At 39.6% G+C, this 23,823-nt stretch overlaps 1 protein-coding gene across 1 annotated transcript in view; it reads left to right on the plus strand.

Moving 5' to 3' along the window:
* slc36a1 (solute carrier family 36 member 1) overlaps positions 1 to 19,400 on the plus strand; it is a 42,992-nt gene extending 23,592 nt beyond the window's left edge. Inside the window, exon 12 of the mRNA XM_087799702.1 lies at positions 17,631 to 19,400. Coding sequence (XP_087655828.1) covers positions 17,631 to 17,905 — 275 coding nt within the window. The 3' untranslated portion in view covers positions 17,906 to 19,400. The remainder of the gene's footprint in view (positions 1 to 17,630) is intronic.
* The last annotated feature ends 4,423 nt before the right edge of the window (positions 19,401 to 23,823 follow it).

Genomic DNA, 23,823 nt, shown 5'->3' on the forward strand with positions numbered 1-23,823 from the left:
AAAACATATATAAGTCGCACTAAAGTTTAAGTCGCATTTTTGGGGGAAATTGATTTGATAAAATCCAACACCAAGAACAGACATGTCATCTTGAAAGGCAATTTAAAATAAAAATAGAGGCAACAACAGGCTGAATAATTGTACGGTATGCTTACGTTACACGACACAACTGAGAACGTGCCTGGTATGTTAACATAACATTAAGAGTTATTCAGATAACTATAGCATAAATAACATGCTAAGAAGTTTACCAAACCATCCGTGTAAATCCAAATAGCTAAAATCCAATGAAATCTTCATCCTTCGGTGTCACTTTTAAACAACTCTGCTTACTCCGGAGGTAGAAGATGCGGCGCTTCCTCTTCTACGTCGAAATTATCAACACAGGCCTAGAGCGCCCTCTTCCGTTTTATGGGAAAATAACATGTGAAATGATATACCGGTAATAATGTGTTAATAATTTCACACATAAGTCGCTCCAGAGAATAAGTCGCACCCCCGGCCAAACTATGAAAAAAAACTGCGACTTATAGTCCGGAAGTACTCTAGTCACTCCCAATAATGATACTTGGTAGAAATGAAGAGAACACCTCATTTGAGTTAATCATAGCTACCCTTAAGACCTTTAGACTAGTTTATAAAATGGAAAATGCTAATGATCTTATTTTATAATGCGGTTGCAACAACCCTTTTTCATAAAACCTATGATATCCGTCTCCTCATTATTACTTCCTGAAAGTCGATCGGACACCATCACGGTCTATCGCTCTTGACAAATGCATAACTTGGCTTCATCGAAAATGCATGAAAAAAGTTTTCCAGAGCATCGAGTCCAAACTATTGGTCGAGTCATAGAGAGAATTTTGATTAACCTGCCTTGAATGCATTAAACGTGTCTTTGCTCAAAGTCCTACATTCATGAATGATGTAGTGACACATTATTACAGCGGTCGGAAAATCCCTGAGGTGATAGTCTTCATTTTTGAGCATAAGAATGTGAATATATATATATTTTTTTGCTTTTGCTTGAATGTGTTCAGATTCATGAATAAATTTCCTTGTAATACAAGGAACATCCTTTCATTTTCCTCCCGAGTTTCCTGGTCAACAGCGAGACCTTGTCTTTCTAGTGTGTTTTTGGGGTGTCCTTCCAGTTAAATGAGGGATCTTCTTTGAGCCTCTCACGGATGGTCGACCTTTTTCTTATCCTTAATAGAGTCTCGAGAACGTGTCATCTTGTGATCGTGTACTCTTTACTTGAGCTAGTTGTACTTCAAAGTGTTTGATGATGAAGGCTGCCATTGAGTTCACATTGAAGATAAGTGAGATGCAGGTTCTAATTCCACATCAGAGCGTTCTAACTCCCTGTTTCACGGAACAGAATCCTGCGGAAAAAAGGAGAGTATATTCCAAGCATGAGTGAATCTCATCTGCACATGAGAAAAGGATTTCGCGATTTCCATTCGATCCTCCGATGCACGGCGAAAGGACGAAGACAAGTCGACTTGAGCTGATAGATGGCTGTGATCAGAAACACTTGAACCAAGAAAAGTCCACCCTCGGTTAATTGCAATTCTTTCCTCGCCGCACTTCACACTGGATGAAACCTCAAGTCACGGCAGCGATATTGAGTTACAGAACCTTCCTGCCGCTCCCAGGATCTTCATCTCCTTTATTAGCCGTGATTGGTGCCCGTGGAGAGTTATGCAGATGCTATTGGCCTCGCTGTACAGGTTTCAGCACATGCATGTTGATAGGCTAATAAAAGGGAATAAATGCAGACATGTGCACGGCGCCATTTCACGTCGGCGGGTCATCTGCGAGGCAGCCCCGTGGTTTCATTAGCAGGCATCGTATTGAATGCGTGATGGAGCGACAAGAAAGGAGCGACTTCCAGTGGGATGCACTTTTCTACAGGCGTATCTGCACATGGACGCTGCGTGTAGAATCAGAATACAAGATGAAACGAAAAAGCTTCGTTGTCTTCTGCATACATATGTTTTAAGGGAAAGGCACTGCTGGGAATTTCTTTGTTGCGATTCGACTGCGGGTTCCAGGCTCGGCAGGAAGACGTGTCTGTCTTTTAGTTTCGCCTCTGCCGCCACGCAAATGAAGTTTGAATCTCTTGCGTGATGTGGCCGGTTTATTCAAGTGTGAAGAGAACGACGCGCTCTATTTTGAAAACAAACCCTAAATGACACAAGAAACAGACAGAAGCGTTGCTTCTCTGATCGTTTTTGGTCTCATGGATGACTGGATAAAACAAAACAATGGCAACATAGCAAATGGTCCAGAAGTTGGATCTACTTTTGTTCCGTTGTTTATGTTTGACATCACGTTTGATTATATTCTAAAAATGAACATTTTAAAAGTAAGAGTAAAGCTGTTCCTGTTACCCAGGAACTCATAATGGCTTATTGTGACACACAATATTGTATGCATAGCCATCAGTGCAACATTTGTATTGAAATGGTAAATGTTTGCTGCTTCCTGCCTCGTTCCTCTGTGGGCGTAATGATCCAGACAGCCTTCATTGTCCAGAGGTTGAGACACATATTGTGTTTCATTTCAGGTCACAGACAACACAAGGACCCATACGTAGTTGCATTTATTCGGAAGAAATGTTGTGTAATTGGGTCAATTACTGAGTTAATGGGTACAATTCAATGTGCGTCTTGCTGGACGACACTTCCTGTGCTCAGACTCAAAAGAATATACTGGCTTTTTCATGCAAGGACACTGATTTATGCTGCTTTAAATGGTAAAAAAAAATGTCTTCATAATGTCCTTTTACCTGACTTGACACTGGAATTGCCACTTTTTCTTGAGCTTCTTGTACAACTTGTCTTGCTTTCTGATTGATAGGTCTGCTCCATTTTATCCCGTTGCTGTTAGATCTGGTCAGATTTTTCAGCCTGCTTACAATTTCTGCACGTGGTCAAAACCATTGGGGATTTTTATGAATAATATTTGACAATATCATGGAAAAACATAACAAAAGAAATTCCGTTTGATCACTTTCGAGCAGATCTTTCATTAGTTTCTGTCCCTTTATCAGAGGGTAATTCTTCACACAGAAACTTCCTTCAGCTCTTCTGGAGTTTTTTTTTCCATGTCACCAGAGAGTTAAAGTCTCGTCTGCCTTCCCCCTCATTAAAAAATCTCACATGGGAAGCACTGAGACAAGGTGTCTTTGGTACAACTTTGAGTTCGGTGGCAAGTCTAGACGTAGAGAAAATGTATTTTCCAAAGCTAATGACTCTTGAGCAATCCCTGGATCACCTTTTCTTCACCCATGAGTTTTATGGACAGAACTTCTTAGCTTCTAGTCCGTTTGATTTGAAACGGTAATGATAAGGATTAAGTTAGAGATCCGTGTTCTCTTTAAACAGATGGTGGAAGTCCATCTGGAAGATGAGGACCTCCCTTATATAACTAGGGAAATAAAAATGGCTAAGAGATAGAATGGGATACTGAAATTATAATGTGTAGTTTTGAAATAATTCCTAATTTACAATATGACACGTTACTCTGCTACTCTTAGATTTCTTGGGGCTGCTGTGTTTGTCTCTATATTTTCTTGGCCTTTTAAAGTATGTATTTTAACTGTGTATTGTTTTTGATTGTTTAAGCGCTTTGTGAATGTGGTCTGAGAAAAGCGCTTTACAAATAATAATGACTGACTTATTTACTTACTGTAAAACTACTAAGTTAAGTAAACAAAGTGTTTGGAAGTAAAAGAAAGTGGCTTCTCTGCAGAGGACTTTGTCTGATCCCAGAACTTGTCTGGAGATTTTGGCATTTTCTTTTATGATCCCTTCTTAGACGTTGTGTAAAATTTCAAACGACAACATGTTGTTGTTTTTTTAACTGCACATTCAGACACTCTAACAGCCTTCCAAATGTGAATTTAGCTTCACTCTTTTGTTCCCGCTTGTACTACAGCTAAATTACCAGCACTAGCCATCTCTTTTTCATTTCTTGTTTTTCTTTTCTTTTCTTTTTTTTGCATTGAGAGGTCTTTGTTGTCTGAGTCACTTTGCCAGAGGCTCATCTGAGCAGTGAGCGTTTGTTGTTAAGCTGTTGATGGAAACCAGAGAGGACGTGAAGATGATGCGTGGGTCTCCTCTTCACTTTATATTATTATTTCTTTTTTTTTTTACGCGGTGCAAAGGTAGTGGTGGGTCGAGCGGGGGTTGTCCACACATTGTTTTCCTCAACTGCTGTCGTGTTTTTTATCCTTTTTCAGAATCGTGAGGTTATCATACCGTCACCTCTAAGGTCCTGGGAATACGTAGTAGGTCTAAGCAGATGGTTTCCTGGATATACTGGAAAACCACAGATCTATGTTGAAAAAAGTGTGGGAGGGATATTAGGTGGTCGACTATAAGGACCGTAACAGCATTAGCATCCGGCAAAAACGCACAGACGGAATCTCATGATTTAATCCATTATTATGTTAATCTATAATCCATATTTTCTGATTCCAATCAGTCAATAGACGGATCCGACAACACATTTCTCTTTTGCTCCATTTTCTTGTAGGTTCTAGAAAGGTGTATTTATGTGGCCCTCATGAATCCGGAGTTTATGTCCTTTTCGTGTAATGTGTTTTATTTTCAGGTTTTTATAAATTGACTGTATCTTATTGATGTTTCTCCTTCAGCCTTCTTTAGTCTAGTTACAGTATGTAATGTGACTCATTTTTTAATTTATTGCCAACCCATGTCTCCATTTCCTGGCCTGAAATTGATGAGGTCCCCTTATGATCTTATGATCACATTGTATTTCTTTCTAATGAGAAAAGATAGTATTGGTTGAACTTGAATAAGAAAGCAACACTGGAAATGTGGTTAATTTCACCCCATGGGTTCAAAAATACTTTTGAAAGTTAATGGTCATCAATTGAGAATATCTACCTCCATCATCGTTGTCTGGCATTCGTTTTTCTAGTAGAAGAATTTGAAAACATTTTTCAACTCAAGTAGCAGCACTCAATTGATTTTAATGAGCCTCATTTTTTATATATTCTTTTTGAAAGGATGATCGCAAATAATTAAATGAGGGGATGTTATTGCAATGTTTTTTTTGGTTTATTGCACTTTCAAAAGTTGACTGACCTGTAGTGAAACATTCTTTTTGTCGTTGATCTGTGGCAGGATCGATGAAATTCTAATGGATCCCTTAGGGCTTTGTTTCGATTTTTGGGTAAATGAAAGTCAACCTTGAGTGCATTAGACTCTGGGTTGTGTTTGTTAAGCAAGATTCCGGACTTCTTCATCATTCACAACAAACACTGCTTAACGGATTAATCTGAAGGTGTTGAAAGAACTTCCTCTCCTTCCAACAATTTCCAATCTCCCTGATTTCACACATGAATAATTTAAGAACTGGAATGCTGGCTAAGCTTATATTTTAAGTAAGAAATCATTTTTATCAACTGTATCACGTGTCTGCCCTGGCTCATTCACAGAAAGGGGTCTCTTGAAACGCAGCCTATGAACTTTAAAATAACACGAAGACTCGATTAAAAGGTCAGTGGTCTGACACACTGTACGCTCTTACGTTTTTAAAAACATCTTCGTCTTCACTACCAAAACTGGACGAGCCCAGAGAGATAACATTGTTGCACAAATCTTAACTGTCCTCTCTTTAGAACAATGGCAAGAAATGTAATTAGATACCGACACAAACACAACTCCACATTCCGCAGTGATATACAGCAATCTCATTTGTTCCAGAGGCCAAATCAATGATGACAAGTTTGTTTGTTTCGCAAAATAAACAAGTAACGTAATCCATTATAATAAGGTTTATCCATTTTTTCTTTCTCACCCTTATGTCGACCAAGGGTCGGGATTATTTTCAGCCTAATGCATTTGTTTTTTAAACATTAAAAAAAAAAGTTAATATTTAAAGTTACAATTCTCATGTCAAGGCTTCACTACAAGATGGACGTTACAGTTGAACAGTAGGGAGGTATCTGGATATTTTAAAGTTGGTCATTTTGGACGAAGATGAAGACGACAAAAAAACATTAAAATAAATATGAATTTTTGCCTATGACTCTAAAAAGTATCCGATAACTCGATAATTCCCCTACCCTTAATCGACAGTATGAAATTAATTCATTTTAAGATTGTTTTGACAGCTGATGGGGCCGTTATGAGTCCACTAAATTGCTCCGTTTTCGTTATACTAGTCAACCATTCATATGGACCAGTAGGCCATTATCCTTTCTTTTCTAAAGCACACCTCTGTCATCACTCTCCAATAACCCCCGGACCATAATTTGACGGTGAATCAATTTGTTTTTTATTAAGATACTTTCAGCAAGCGATCATTTGTCAAGAACTTGGCTTCTCCCTTGGTTAAAAGTTGCATAAGCAGAATGGATTTCGATGGTAGGGCCGACCGGTCTATAGAAATGGACGACATGTTTTGCAGTCACTCCATGAATGTATAACGGCAGTATTTGGTGACGAGTTGTTTTGTTGTGGAATATGTTTCATGATTTCACTGGTCAACCAAAGAGGAGATTTTGCATTGAAGGATTAGATTGTAATTTTAATAATTCCCTAAGTATCAAAGTCATGCTGGGAGTGTTGACATAAGACATGCAAGTGGCTTGTGTAAAATATTTACCCCTGGTGAACTGGAATTGTCGCTGAGATTGATGTCAGTCAAGGTTAACACGGATTGTAATAGAAAAAAAGTTTGTTGATCAAGGTCCTACAGTATTTTCACTAGCGTGCCATTTTGTACTTCTGAAAAGCCATTGTAACGGACAAAGTGGTTAAAAAAAAAGGGAAGGGATTGAACTCTAAAAGTACTTCCTCAAGGTTTTGTAAAAAAGGCCTTTTCTTTTCCAGTGAAGATTGCGGGCGACTTCTTCCGTTCACCTTTGTGTGACTTCGTCTCTGACACACCGAAATGTTACGTTTCCAACAAACGGCTTGGCAGCCCAGACAGTTTTCTTGATGACATTTTGTTGTTGTACAATACGACACAATGGAAGACTTGGCAGCTCATTATTCCCCAGAATCAATTGGAGATTTGTGTTTCACAACATTTGCCGCCAACCTATCAGTTGTGAGTTGGGTTTTTTCTTTTTGGGGCCCCTGACTCATTTGACTGCACGTGCCCTTTCTAGCCTTCCTCTCCATCCATCACGTCTGTCAGACGCACAACAGAGGCACACCAGGCACATTGTGCTTCCCATCTTTATCTGTCCGTGGGTCATCAACGGCCAGTTTCATCGAATCTAATTGAAGGTCAATGGTCCACCGAGAGATTATTCCTGGATGAAAAAAAGCAGTTTTGCATAGGTTAACCTTGCTTAGATTTTCTGTCCCCCGATGTAAAGTGAAAATGTACATTTAATCCTCCACGACCAGCTCGTCCTCCTGAGCTACCATGAACTTTTCCCTCCATCTTATCCTGAAATCATGATGACTTGCATCGCGTCCTGCTTTCCATTTTATCCAGCTTGTACGTCAATTATTTCAAATTCATACTTTCAGGAAAAATTGGTATGGATTTATTCATGAAACAGAACTCTAAACAAGCGCTGCACATCCTTGTTTATCATACGGTTTCCCTTCAACCATACAATTTGGAGCAATCATTTTCTGCAATTTCCGGACGTTGCAACATAAGGTAAACAGTGTTCAGCGTTCATTGTGAATTCACCACCGAGACTTAATGTGCTTTTTTTCACTTTCACATTCACCTAACACACCACGCTCTCACTTTCTGACACTTAATTATGTTCCTTGTTGTTAAAACCGCGGCAGAGTCGAAGGCTGAATTTATGTTATTTTAGATCAACACTTGCAATTGTTTTTTTTGTTTTTTTTATTATTCATGTTACTGTTCACCGTGTATTGTTCTGTTGTTTAAGTGCTTTGTGACCATGGTCTGCGAAATGCGCTTTACAAATATAAATTACTTACTGACAGAATCACAGACTGTTTTTCTCTTCGTGACAATTAATTGAACACAGATGGTTTTTACTGTTTTTATTAAATTGATCGAGCAATTTAAATTTTCGAGTGAAATGCTATTGGTTCTCCTAGATGTTTATTTTCAATGTCGTTTTTTGCCTTTTAATTTCTCACCTTATAATGTATCTTTTAAGCGATACTTCGCCCAAAATGTACTCACTTTTCGCTCGCCCTCATGTCGACTAAGGGTTGGGATTATTTTCCTTAAAAACATCCAAATACCTCCATATTGCTCGTCTGTAACATCCATCTTGTATTGAAGCCTCAAAGAGAGGAATTGTTCCGGGGAGTAAAAAAACGAAGCTGTCTAGACTGGCGCTCGAAAAATTTACCCGGAGAACATCTGGTGTTATTCTTTAAACTTCTGCTAAAAACAAGTTTGAAATATAGACGTTTGATTTTTTTTTTTCCGGAATTATCTTTTTTCTCATCAAAGCTCTAAGAGGGATATTAACTATATCAATGTTTCTTCTCTCAAAAAACATTGTCCCTGAAAGAATAAGATCGCAAATCAAAGCAGCAGAAGTGATCTACAAGGTGTCACGATGAGGGGAGTCATTCCTTGATAGACTCGAAGTGTAGGGCAGATCGAGAGAAGCCAGTTGAAGTGATTCTGGATTTTTTTGGGCTGAATCCCGAAAGCCTCCCCAGAACAAGTTGGAGACAGGACTTTTCTCCCATGAGCTCCAAGAGGTCTCCCGGGAGAGGAAAGTCAAGATCTCTTTGTTCCATCTCCTACCCCAGCGTCCCAAACTCGGGTTAAGCAGCAGAAGATGATGGATGTTCTCCAAATATTTTCGCTGAGTCGCTAAGGCGACCATGTTTTGAAGTATTTTCGACAAAAAAGCATCTCACCCTAATCTGGCGAGTCTCATCATTCCTTCTCACATTCCTGCGTTTTTTTGGCAACCACACATATTTGAGAGTGATTCCTGCTCAAAACCATACATAAAGCAATATTAGTTTCAGTTCACGGTTTCAAGTCTGCGCCACGTCAGCTAAAAAGAAACCCGAATAAATCAAATTCATGAAGGAAGAGGCGGGAATTCGGAGCGTGAATAAGCTTGTCTTTTCTGTGCGGGATAAAAGCCGTCGGCATGTGTCAAATTAATACATGAGGCTCAAACACAAGCACTGAATCCTTGAAGCACATGTAGGTGGAGTTAAAAGCAACGCTCTCATGTATGACGTGCATACGATGGTTGGACAACGTTGTGGTTTGACCCAGGGTTAACCTACTTAACGGCTTGTTGAGAGAAAACGGCAACAAAAATATACATATATTCTGTAATCCCTTCGCCCTTTGTTTCTAAACCGATGAGTAATATTGGTACTCCTGGTGTGTTGGACTTCGAGATGCACATCAAGTAACGTGTTTTCATTTCAAACATCCACAGATTTGTACGTTCGCCTCGATCACGTAAAAAAAAGCTTCTGATTACACGAGCGTGGAAATCCCGCCCAAGGCTTATAGGAATATAATTGTCGGAAAACGAGCGAAGTTTCAGAGGACGTCGATATTGGCGCATCAAAGCCTTCACGCGTCAAAGGCTTCATGCGCCGTAGCGACATCTGGGTTCATGGAAAGTACTTTTTTTTTTTTTTTTCCAAGATCAAATATCTAAACCGGTTGATTGTGGACGTCCACCTTTGCGTTGCATTTGTCAGCAGCTTGACAAGGTGAACTCTTGAGTGTACTGTCTTTTGATTAAACCATCTCCAAGGCCTCTGTTGAATATTCAAAAGCCGAGTTTAATCTCGCCGCCTTGCTTTGAGTAAATGCTATTAGCATATTCAGACCTTGAGTGTCAACTTGTTGTTGATGTATCTCCCCGGAATGAATTTGCAACAACTGTTCATTTCTAAGGCTATTTGTGTCTTGAGTGATTGGCTCCACTCGTGCATAATCAGGTTGAAAGGTGTCAAACGTGTCTTAACGCAGTGATACGTTGAGTTCCGCGAGGGTTACGGGGGTTAAGAGCAGATGCGTCGGAGAACGACGATTCCGTGGTGGACCAACATGGTTTATTTTGGTCTTCAGTGGTGAAAACACAAGTTGTTTTTTTAAGAAAAATAATAGGGATCAAACAATGGAAGAGTCTCTAAAAAAAAAATGTAATTAAAGTACACACTTGAAATAAAATGATTGTGGCTCGTAGATTTTAGGAATGATTTAGACTTTGTAATTGTATTGTTTTAATTATTATAGAACTTCCACAGACTTCATAAATAAGTGAACTTATATTTAGTTACATGTATCAACCCAAGAATGAACACTGATGGTTATATCCAGGACAAAATAAAATTGAATCCTACGGAGCTAGACGGATAGATGGATGGATGGATGATGGATGGATGGATGGATAGATGGATAGATGGATTGATAAATGGATGGATGGATGGATGGATAGATGGATAGATGGATTGATAAATGGATGGGTAGATGGATAGATGAATTGGTGGATGGATGGATGATGGATTGGTTGATTAATGGATGATAGGTGGATATGACAATTGATAAAAAGATGGATGATAGATGGACTATGGATAGATGGATGGATAGATGGATGATGGATAAATGGACTATAGATAGTTGGACGATGGATGGATGGATAGTGAGATGGATTAATTGATGGATAGTTGGATAGATGGATGGATGAATGGGTGGATAGTGGGATGGATGGATGGATGGATGGATAGATGCATAGTTAGATGGATGGATGGACAGTGAGATTGATGGATGGCTGGATGGATAGATAGATTATTGGTCCCCGAGGAGAAATCTTTTGTCCTGCAGCAATAATGCATCCATAAATACATGTATAAAATCAAATAAATACATAAATACAATAAATACATACGAAATATATAAATAGACATGAATAAATAATTCAAAAGTTTCCAACAAAAAGTAAAAAGTGAATGTCAAGCATGAGAGAGATCTGTTGTGGCAGCAGGACTTGAAATGGTAAAAAACCAATACATAATCTTGGCCACAACATACTATTGTTTGGCCATGAAATACTTTAATTTATTTAATTTATTCATTACAATCTACTTTATTGTCAAAAACCTGGGTAGCTCAGTTGGTAGTCGTTGGTACATTATTCTTAGTCCTAGAAGTTTGCTGGTTCTCACCCAGCCCTCGACGATGTTATTTCTACTATTTTTGCACCAGCGCTCTCCAAGCTTATTTATTTATTTCGTAAAGGCATATCTCTTATTTAATTTAATTGTATTTCATGAATCTCATTTCATTCATCCTATTTATCCTGCACTGTAGCATATAAAAAATATCCTGTGTTGCTTTCAAACACTGGCAATAAACGTGTTCCGATGGGCTCACAGTGGCTATTAAAACCATGTTAGGATGCACAAGGCACGATACAAAGCCATAAAATCTGAATCATATTAATGAAACAAAACACAACAAGCGACATTACATCTTGTAACCAGCATAAATGTCCATAAATATAATAGAATTGTAAAAGTTAAAATGCCGAATGCAAGGGGTGATGTACACTAACAATTTAGATATCCACGCTAGTAACCAAACAATAATTTTAAGTTATTTGTGGCTTTCTAATTCAATTTATTTTTACCATGTCTTTATTTCTACCCAGCTTTGTAAAATCCTTTAGACATGTAGATTTTATGTTAAATATTTCGATCTTTAAGGCTATGTCGATGTCGGCACCGAACACGGAAAAGGAATAATTAATGTATTATATCAGTTCAGAAACAGTTCAGATGTTGACCTCTACTTTGACCTCGACTCCTAGCACGTTTCAGGATAACCCTTCCAACATTCCTTTCAACTCCAATGTCAGTCGTACTTAAGCCTCTTTTATTTCCATGCCGATGATTGACGGACTGGTTCCCCCCCCAAAGTGTTTTGACGGGTTGGTCTCCACAGTTCTGAGGTTTCTGGAGTGTAATTGGGATCAATGGAATATTGTTTTCGGCTAATGACGCCGACGTGGTTATGAGGGAAGATGATCAATGTTACTCTTGATGTTGCAGACCCCGATGTTGTTGCCAAGAAAATAATTTCGATGCACATATATTATCTCTGATTTGTTTTTTTTAATCAAACAATATCCAGATAATGTTCTCACAGTTTAACCCTTGTGTTTTCTCTGGTTCACCTTGACCCAGAGAAAACACAAGGGATACCAATTCCGGCCTCAGGGTCAACTTGACCCAGAGACATCACAAAGGTTTCCTTCATCTCAAGATTTCGAAATCTCTCCGGTCTCCACTTAGTTTTTTGTAATTTTGTCCACTGAGTCCGAAAAAAGGGCTACTACGGTGGCTGGGAATGGCCAAAAGAGATGTAGCATTATCGAGACAAATGTACAAACTCATGAGGCAAATGAACAAACTTTGAAACAAATAAAGACTCAACGTATCTACAGAATTGATGAGAAAATGTACAGACCTTTAGAACGAATGTAAAAAGTAGTGAAAGAAAGTTTGTAAATGTATTTCCCTATTTTTGTAAATGTATTTCCTGATTTTTGCACTTCCTAGCCACTATTCATACCCTTTTTTAATGCCTTTTTTATGTCATTTTTCCCTTCTTAAACACAACTTACTCGCTGCAGGTCTGAAACCAATTTAGTGAAACGACCATATTTAATTCACTCTTTAGTCACATCTTTCTATTCATCTATTCTTACCTCCATTTACATTCAGCCCATTGTTGAGGACAAAAGTGCGACTGAAGAAAGAGAAGAAGCTACTGCGATATACAACAGTCTGTCATTCAAGATGATGCCACAGCGTCACAGCAGTGGCCTATTCCGCCGGAGGAGATCTTCTTTCAATCAAACTGCCAGTTGAACTTGTAAAAGAGGGAAGGTCTGGACTCTGGGAAGAAAGATTCCTGTCGGAAATGAACCTCGGGGTCTATAGGGAATGTCGACCTTTTTCCCACTTCTTTTTAACAAGAGGATGGAGTATCTCTGGGCCTGAGACGGTGATGGAAGTTCTGCTGGTGCTGGTGGGAAGGTTAAAACGCTGAGGCAGGAGGACGAATTTTCAAAAAGCAAACAAGTTACTACTCTGATGATACATCGGATCATCTCTGTCAGTGGATTAGTCTAATCCTTTCATCTGACTCAATCCTTTTATCTTCACAAATAAGTGGCCCAGAGTGAAGATAAAGAAGTTTTCGTCATCGTCCGACTCGTGTTTCATTTGTTGTCTGAGTGGCTAACTAACTCTCCAGCTAATGACCGTGACCTCATTTGCCAGAGTTTGAGACTTTTTTTTAACTCCTCGAAGGTGACTCAGGATATTGCTGTATCGCTGCAGGTCTATGATTCTATTGTTCAAATGCCCAAAGGTGCCACGCTGTGGTGGCGTATCATTAGTTATTTCAGCGGAGACACTTTGAGGACAAACGCTGGACACAACGCTGGTGTCTCCGAGGAGTCGCTCTTTCTTTTTCTTGTCCTAAAGTTTCACAAATAACATTCAAACAGTGTCATTGGTCTTGTTGTGGGCATATTATTTGATTTATTTGTGCTTTGAGGCAGTTTGAGCTGGTTTAGTGGGATTCGGAACATTAAGACTAAACAAAAAGTTCCTTCATGTTGGTTTTGAGTGACACTCAAACAATTGAACAACTCGTCTAACATAAAAACACTTTCGAAATTCACTTTCCAAGTCAATAATAACAGCTCTCTTTTAGTCTCACTCCATCTTGAACTTAGTTTTAATTACTGTACATGAACACAAGTGCTTGATTCTCTTTTATTTCATGTTGGTTGAATTTTCTAGATATGATAAACCAAAGAGCAGTTTCAGTTTTTTGAAATACTTTCAAGTCTATGGTTAATAGGAGTGTGTATTGGCAATAATCTGTTGAAGCAACAATACGATATAGAAGGAACAAGGATATATTTGTAGTATTGTCGAGTACTTGACTCTGGTGTTGCAGAACTTACAGACCACATGACTCTTGACGAAGTCGTAACTGCTTTCATTTGCTTTTAAACAAAAATATGTCCAAACATCAGCTTTTAAAAGTGGATGGAGTCTACTGTATCCTCTCGTCCTCAGTCATTGTCGTGTTCCTGCCGGACTTTCAATGTTCATTTAGCTGAAGAGGACGTAATGACTGCTGCCATCTAGAGGTGGAAGTTCAATTGCATCACAAAAATGAATGAGTTGTCGAATATTGATACAGTATCATGGAAAAAGTATTTTGCGATATATCGCTATATCCTAGCACCCCAGTGGTTAATATCTTCATCTTCACTTTTTTTTTCGTTCTCAAGTTTTTCCACTTTTTGGATCGTGTTTCTATTGATAACCATCGGGACGTACATCTATGTGACGTCTTGGATCAACTTTGCAAGAAGGGTTCTATAAGGCGGACGAAGATAGTTGCACAGATAATGAATTCGTGCGCCTTCATTCGCAGACGAGCCCCTAATCAAACTTGAAAAGCACTTATTAGCATAGCGCTCAGATATACGCTAGCTCATTTGATTACGTCTGCGAGTCGAACGCACATCGATCAGGTCAAACCATCAGAGGGGCGTCGACGATACTTCAAATAGCCGTCATCTCGTTCGCCCGTCGTCCTCTGAAGGGAGACGCCGAGGTGTAGCGCCGAGGCCCCTTCAGGCTTTTACGAGAAGTGTTTTTTTTTCTCTTTGTTTCTCCGAGATCGAAGGTTGTACGTCCAAATTAATGTGCGAGCCGTGTTGCCTCCTCGAGCCTTTTGAAGCCGCCTGATGATCCGCGAGCGGCTTCTCCTCAGAGAGACGCCAGCGAGTCTTTTTAGCGGTGGATTCTCTGCCAAAGCTCAGCGCTCTCCTCGGGCTCGCCCCGAAACATCCCAACCCTCTCTCTCCTGAACACCTCGCCGTCTTCTCCTTTTTTTCGTCGCCCGCCTTGTTTCGATGCGGCAGACATTTTTTGGATAAAAGTGGTTTGAAGAGCTCTCCTCGGCGGCGAAAGGGGGGCTTTTGTGTGAAGTGACAGTTTGGCTCCCCGAGAGCTCGGGCTTCGCACCGTCGCTTGTCACATGAAAGATCGACCTTGCCGAAAACGCCCCGGTAGGTTAATTTGACAGACTTTGTGAACATGCAGCAGCACGCAATTGATTACGGTTCAAAAGACTCTTTTATCAGCTGCTGGTAATGGATGACCGAGGAGAGGGGGAACGGCAGACCTGACGTGGCCATGTGTGGAGCAGAGCTGCCAGGTCTTGGCTCAGACGGGGGACAGAAATAGACCCGCTGTTGTGACAACGATGGCGAGGTTGTTTTTTTTAAAACTTTTTCCTACCCTCGTCCGTCCTACTGGGCCACTTCTAAACAACAAATCCTCTGATTTAAACAAACCTCAAACTCATGAGTCGTCTCTAAGTCTCTTTTTTTTTTACATCATCTTTCTCATTTATATAAGGTAAGGTAAGGTAAGGTAAAACTTTATTGATTATTGAAATTGTTTTTTCCAACAGCCAGCAATTTTCCATAAAGAATACAAAATAATAAATAAAAATAAAATAATAAGAAGAACATAAAGAGAAAAAGAAAAAGATGAGAAAATCTAAGTCTAAAGATAAAGACAAAGAACATAGGTCAAAGAAAAATAACAAAGACAGGATACAAAGACTAACATATAACAGAACATCCAGATACTCTCACTCCACTCCTGCCCCCGAACAAGTGTATGTATATGTATGTATGTATGTATGTATATGTAGTTTTAAGAAGTGGTACAGAGTCAGAAACAGCTTTATTCGCCAAGTAACTCCTCAGGGAATTAGCTTTTTGTTCAAACAGAAGATATAATTAAATAAAAATACTGTACAGGCCAAGAATCTGGATTTATTTACGTAATAGATTATCAAAACTATGGAAGAACACATGTACTTCACAAAGAAAAGGGTGAAATAAGTGGAAACTTTTCTTCTCGTTTCTTCAAAGTAGCCATCTTTCTCTCGAGATGAAAGTGAGGGTAACCCCACCTGCTCCCTGTCTTTAATTCAAGAGTTCTGACATTAAAAACGATGCCACTTTACTGACAAAAACTGGGATTTTATTCCATGTTACTGTTTTTCTGTCTGTTAGTCACATTACATACATACGTGAATGCTGACCATAGTTTTCCAATTATAATGACATGACTTTTTTCATGTTTAATGGGTATTGAAGTTGAGCTTATTGGACCCCAACTAACTGTGGATACTTGCCTGCTTTGGACCTTGGCTCCTGATATGATTTGAGTGATGCCATTCTTCTGAGAATTCTGAGCTGCTCTAGTAGAAGAACTCACATTTCCCCGATCCTTAAAAGGCTTCAATGGTTGCCAGTTTCTTTCAGGATACATTTTAAAAGGATGGTTCTTACTTTCAGAACTATTCATGGCTTAGCCTTACACCCCAGCTCGGGCTCTTAGGTCTGTGGATCAGAATCTACTGATGGTTCCGGATCACCGTTCAGGACCAGAGGAGAGAAATCCTTCCAGGCTGTTGCTCCTAATTTTTGGAACAGTCTTGCTCTGTGTTTGATGATCTACTGACTCCTTCAAGAAACATCTTAAGACATTCTTATTTGAGCAGGTTTTTCCTATTTTTCTGGGACTCCTGTGTTGGTCTTATGTGTCTTCACCTTCTGTAGTATATAGTTTTAACTGTATTGTTTATGATTGTAAAAGCGCTTTGTGACCCTGGTCTAGAAATAACCTTTACTTACTTACTTCTTTGTAATTGCTAGAAAAGGTACAGGGTGGTAATTGGCAAAATTGCAGGATTAACATTAGCCATTTTTGACGAAGACATTTTTAATAAAATATTTAATCATTTTAATTGTGAAAATGTCATTAAAAATGTAAAATATTTGACCTTTGATAGGTTTTTATCTAAATATCTGGACATGGTGAAATTGGTAAAAAATGACTATAAAAGTGTAGCTTTATGTTCATAATGACACAGTCAATTACACTTTAATACACAGTTTTCAAACAGAAGATATAATGAAATAAATATAAAACTGAAAGTTTGTGCTAGAAAATAGGATATCTGAGGTAACCCACCCCCTGATTCTTGTCTTTATTCAAGAGTTCTTACATAAAAAACGGTGCCATTGCACTGACAAAAACAGGTATTTGGGGCAAACCATGTCTTTTACTGTACACTCGAATGATAACCATAATTTTTTAATCATTTAACATGACGTTGTCATTTTTTGATCGGTATTAAAGTTGAGCCTAATGGACCCAAACTAGCTGTGCATACTTGCTTGCTTGAAACCTTGGCTCCTTTGAGTGTCTTTGTTATAGCTAGAAAAAAGTGTTACAGGGTGTTTAAAACTGCAGGACGGATAGTCTCTTTCATTTAAATTGTGAAAATGTCAGTAAAGATGAAATATTTGAGCCTTGTTTGGTTCTTTTTTTTAGTTTCTGGACATGACTTAAAAGTGTATCTCTGTGTTCGTAATGACCCAATTAATGACACTTTAATGCACAGTATTTATCTTAACTAGATATAGTTTGACTCATATTCCGAGTGCTCATGAAATGAACCAACAAACGAACCGTTAACTGGTGTGACCCTTGTATGGTAACACCGACTCACTCCTTTCCCCTCCGCTCTCCTCCCAGGCGCCCTCGCCATCCTGATCCCGGAGCTGGACCTGGTCATCTCCCTGGTGGGCTCGGTCAGCAGCAGCTTCCTGGCGCTCATCTTCCCGCCGCTCCTGCAGCTCATGACGTTCCACACCGAGCACCTGTCGCCGCTGGTCTACGTCAAGAACGGCGTCATCAGCCTGGTGGGTCTGATCGGCTTCCTCACCGGCACCTACATGGCCATCGTGGAGATCGTCGCCCGCAACGCCCTGGAGCACGACGAGAAACCCAGCGCCTTCATGGTGCAGTGAAGAAGAAAAACAAACTGGATGAGAATCAGGATTTTCCTTCATGTGTCTCGGTAGAAAACATCCTGTCGCTTCTGGTGTTTTGAATACGTGCAACACATCTGGAAGTTTTATTTATACGCCCAGTGATTCTAGTCAAAGAATCAAACTACCTCACGATGTGGTGTTCATTCTTTGAACTGTTTTATTTCTTTTATCTTCCCAGGAACGCTGTCGCACTTCAATCCATGCCTTATCGAGCAGTCGGTCACTTTGATAGACCGATTCATTCATTTTGGGAGTTTTTTCGATGAAGCGTCGGGACTAAAAAAAACGGTTGTGTGACGGTAGATTACGAAAAAACGACATTTCGGTCTATTCCGACAAACATAAAGCTATTAACAAGAATCAAAGGAAAAACCTATTTCGGTTAAGCCTGATGTTATTTAAGTCGTTGCCAAAATGGATGTTTGTAGCAGATGTTATATTGGTGCGGTCCAAGTATTTTGGGACCATTTCTATTTGGATCGCGAAAGTACCCGTACCAGGACACTATCATGGTGTTTTTGCGAAATACTAAACTCGTTTTTATTTGCGTCAGTTGTTGTTTGTAAAACAATGAATGAGCATATTTGTGATTTCTTTCTCGGGTAGTTTACGGTTCATCGTCCACGCCACTAGAGGGCGCCTTTCATTCCCAGTGACCGAGCACGTTCTCCACTAGAGAATAAACGCAGTAAAGAAGACTGATGACCTCTAGCTTATGCTAGCAGTGAGTCAGTTGCAAGTACATGTTAAAAAAAAAAAATCACTCCTTTTATTTTCATTTCAGGGGAAAATACACCAAGATAAAAAATATTGTATTTATGCTATTATTTGGACATTTTAAAAGCATTAAGAAATTATTATTTTAAGTTACTGCCATGTCCCTTTTTAAGGACGGACAAAAATTCAAACATAAATAAAATACTTTATGAATGTCAAAAAAATTAATTCAAACTCCTGATCAAATTTTGCACAAATACCGTGTTCTAGCTCTTTTGTATTCTGTTTTATTTCTTGGTTTTAACGTATGTAAAAACTGTTGATAATTAGTTTTTTAATAAATTTTTTTTTTTTTTTTTAGGTTTACATTTTTAATGACATTGCATGTCTTGCTGCGATCATTCATCCTCCCGACGGCCGTGCTTCCGCAAATAAAAATAGAATTTCTGCTACTGTTGCCGAGAAATCCTCTTCCACGTCGGTGCTGTCGGGAGTTTTTTTTTGTTCCTCTAACACGTGTATATTGTCCTGCGTTTGTTGTCGACGTCCAAACATCCTATAATCAATAGAGCCACAGGCTTCAAACTGGACTCACGGTGATGATGATGATGATGATGATGATGATGTGTATCCATCCAAAGAAGACGTTTTTTCCAGAAGGAAGTAGATCAATAACTTCATGACAAATCAATCACCCTTGTATGTACTTAACAGAGTTTTTAAAAAATAAATGAAGCAACACTTTTTCTCATTATTTTGTGACTCTTACTTTACCCTCGACTGCTGACCCCCGCGACCCGACCTCGGATCGTCATCTTTAAGTCGAAAGAAATTCTACCAAAATGGCTCATGGAGTGATTTCAGTCTCGGGGGTTAACCGACTGAGTCGTCAGAGATGAGCTGGAATCCACTTTCAATTATTGTGCACGAGACACATCCCCCCAGTAATTGATTTGCGGCCAGAGAGTTGCGGAGCGTCAAGATTCGGGAACTCGCTGTCGAAAATCGCTCCCAGTCAAATCAGGAGTCTGGAGGTTTGTGTTTCACTCTCTGGTGTGAATGGCGCTTCCGACTTCTCACTCGGTTAGCAAAGCGACTAAAAAAAAAAAAAATTGGAGAAGAGATTTTATTGAATATTCCAGGAAACATTGGCGACAAGAGACGGATGATTACATTTTTCTAACGTTCTAAATTACCATCTGGACCCACGAATCAGTTGAAGATGCAAACACTCGCGGTTGAGCGAGCTCCTGTTCTTGTTATTGCCAGCAACGACCTTTCAATTGATTTTCAAACTCAGGAAAATAAATGTAGCAAAATACTTTTATGTGGGAGAAACAAATGAGCTGCTTGGGGGAGGTCTGCATTCTTTTAGTCTATATTTTTTTAAATGATGTTTGATAACATGAATACATTCTCTTGGTTCCAGGGTCAGTGGTCACTATTGATGGGTTGCTGAGGGCTCATACAGTTTTGAAAGGCCACTAGATGGCGCTGTCTGCTTTAAAATCATTGGCTTTAATCTACTAATTCAATAAAACTTGGCATCAGTTTCACTACAGAGTGCCATCTAGTGGCCCTTTAAACTGTATCATGATACAACATCATCTGCCTCATGAGGCCTCATCAACCCATCACTAATGTCGACTGTATCCTCTCGTCCTCGGTCATCGTTTTCATTGTTCCTTCAGCGACGGAGCAAATAATGACTGCTGCCATCTAGTGGAGGTTCAATTGCAACACAAAAATTAACGAACGCTGTGAATATTTGCATTTTAATTTGAAATATATATATTAAAAAAACCCATAATTAAACGGTTAAAGAAATATGATAGAGCTAGAGGTCTGGTTATACTTTTCTCATTTGTGGTGCTTTAGATTTGTCAGTTTGAGTTTACTTTATATAATAAAAGACCTACAGTATGGAGAAAAAAAAAAAAACTTCCACTGATTCAAGATTAAAATGCAACTCTATAAAATTGAGAAAACTGGTCAGTTCTTAACCCTTGACCGAAAACAAAGACAATTACAAATGTGTGTGTGGTATCCCTTGTGTTGCCTCTGGTTGAAGTTGAACAACCTTCTTATTGTCTTCTTATTGCATGTGTATCTTGAACCCATGGAGGTTGTTCACCTTGACCCTGAGACAACACAAGGGATACCTCAAACACATTTGTTTTCAGGTCTCTGGGTGACCCAGTGACAAGACAAGGGTGGATGGGAGTAGTTGGGTCATTTAGAAGATACCTTGTTACAGGTGGTAGAATAACGGTCTTAGGTTAGCAGAGAGTCAAAACACTGAGGCGCAATTGTAGTAGGAAACATCAGAAATTAAGTCGGGGTTCTGCTCCGGGTCCTTCAGAACCGTCATCATAGTGAATGCATATGGGCATGTGTCCCACATCGCACACTTCTGCACTTACACTTAATATTTTGAGTGCACAAGTGCGTCCCAATGAGCAGTGTGTGAAAAAAGTAATGTGCAATGAGCACTCAATTGACCAGAAAATTGAGTGTGGATCGATGGACGCTTTCCACTCTTAACAGCCGCTCAACGGAAGCCAAGTCACTGACCACACGAGTCTTCCGATCAGACACCGGCATTAATGTCTCGAGGAAACTCATTTTACCACAACACAACAACAATAATAACAAAATGAAACACAACTTTATAACTTGTTTCAATTGTCGAAAAGCTCTGTCAAGTGTCGGCGATAGTGTTCCTACAGTTGGTTGCAATTAGTGTTAAAAAGTAGTAGAAGAAGAAGCTGTCGTGTCATTTCCGGTAAGTGTGTAGCGGCAGTGTTGTATTTGAGACAGTACTACCCTGTCGAAAATGTGTACTGTAAAGCAGTGCACTCTGAGAAGTGCGCAATTTGGGACACAGCCCATCACTTTTGTAGAAGCCTAAAGGGATTGAGGTTCTGGAAGCCAGAGGTGCCAACAGTTCATTTTAAGGAAAGGATTTTCAGGATCAGAGGTTTTCAATGACCTGGAAGTTGTCTTTGAAGTGACCCCGATCCCATAAGCTGCCGGCCCTCCTTCTTCGCTGTTCACCTTCGTTGCCCCATGGACGTCTAACTTCGCCAAAGTCTAAAAAATTAAACTTTTGGATCAGTGCAGTCATCTCTGAGCGCCTCATATTCGCCACTTCTTCGCTTCTCAACATTCCCCTCAACAGCCGCCTGAGTAATCCCTTTTCTCCGCCTAATTGATACAAATGAGGAGGAGGCCGATTGGATTGGGGAGCAGGGGGAGAAAAAAAAGAAAAGAAAAAAAGGCTGGTCTGCCGGGGTTATTTTTCCTCCGCCAGGCTCCGGCGCTGCACTCGCGGTCAGCCGGAGATGGAATTTAATTAACCCCAGTGGCAGCACGGGAGTCTCTAATGTAGACGGATGCGTCCAGGCTAGAGCACATATGCCAGACGAGCCATGTAGATCCGTGCGTCGACCCCTAGCGTGTCGGGGGGGGAAATTGTCGGTCGAGGTTGCATCTGTGGTGTGATGTTTGGATCAGGTTCAATTTGATCGACACACCTTATTAGAGGGACACGTTTGAGTCTTTCCATGGATCCATGTTTTGTTTTTCCGCACACACACCCCTAGATCACCTCTTCCATTTTCCCCTTGTTCATCATTTACTCGAGCGAAAGAGTTTCTCTTGTGTAAAAGGTGCAGAACGCAAGGAGTAAGTGTTTCCATTCCAGAGCACATTAACTCCAGCCGAGGAGAATTATTCATTACAGAATTCAATCTGAGAATGTATTGATTAGCTTGTTGACCGCTCGTCGTCCCTTAACCCTTCGTCCTCCCGAACAAAAGATACGGTTCAGGATTCGTTGTGCAGTATGTTTATTAAAGTGGTAGTTCACCCAAAATTCGCTCATTTTTCTGCTCACCCTTGTGTCGACTAAGGGGTTGAGATTATTTTAGAGTTATAGACAAAAATGTATGTGCATTTTTAAGTAGCGACAGATGCTCAGGTGTCTTTGTCCGAAAATACAAACTTAAGAACATCCAAATACCTCCGTACTGCTCGTCTGTAACGTACATCTTGTATTGAAGCTTTTTCAAGAGGAATTGTTTAGTCTAGATTTTAAGCTTTTTTTAGACAAAGCTAAAAGGCTAACATGCTACACAGACCAGAAGTACTCACGAGCACTTGCAGTCTACTCTCTACACACTGCTTCCCAGCATTCACACCATTGAGATCCTGTTTTCTTCTGACCTAAACTTTGTGCCGCTTCTCCTCCCACAAATTCTATCTGGGATTTGAACTGTTCAAACTTTTACCAATTCAGCTCGTTTCCAAAATGCGGGCTCTGTTCTAGCTTTCTTTTATCTCTTCCACTCTTTCTTTTATTCCTCTTTTTCTAGCCCATTCATTTCAACAGGGAAAGTCTTCAACTCATGTTTTCAACTCCTTCCACTTTGACCTACTACTTCTACTTTTACTACTAATTCTACTACTACTTTTACTTTTCTACTACTAATTCTACTACTACTTTTATTTTTCTACTACTTCTACTTTACTTACTAATTCCACATGTTCTACTTTTAGTACTAATTCCACAACTACTTCCACAGCACAGCAGGGTCAGCATTCACACTACATTTTCTTCTGGAAATGCAATCTTTCTAGTTTCATGATGGACGTTACAGACGAGCAGTATGAAGGTATTTGGATGTTTTTATGTGTCTTTTTGGACGAAGATGAAGACAATTGAGCATCAGTGGCTACATTAAAATGTACAAACATTTTTGGCTATAAAGAAACAGATTACTTTGAAAATAATCCCAACCTTTAATCGCCATGAGGGTGAATAGAAAATGGGTTTGAATTTTGGGTGAACTATCCATTTAAGTAAACAGATAATTATTGTGTATGAAACATAATATTTTAAATAATTAGCTAAATTATACGGCATAGGTCATAGAAGTTTCTTTGGGGCGCAACACAAAACTGTCCATGTTATGACTCTGATTGTAGAAAAAATATTACGATCAAAAATAACAGTGCAGTACGTCACTTTGAGGAAAATAACAAATATGTTTAAGGTATCCCTTGTGTTGTCTCTGGGTCAAAGTGACCCATAGACCCAAGAACAAACATGTTTGTGGTATCCCTTGGGTTGTCTCTGGGTCAAGGTGACCTGTAGGGCAGTAACCAATATGTTT

Source organism: Callionymus lyra, chromosome 9, assembly GCF_982586985.1.
Source record: "Callionymus lyra chromosome 9, fCalLyr1.hap1.1, whole genome shotgun sequence".
Classification (NCBI taxonomy): Eukaryota; Metazoa; Chordata; class Actinopteri; order Syngnathiformes; family Callionymidae; genus Callionymus; species Callionymus lyra.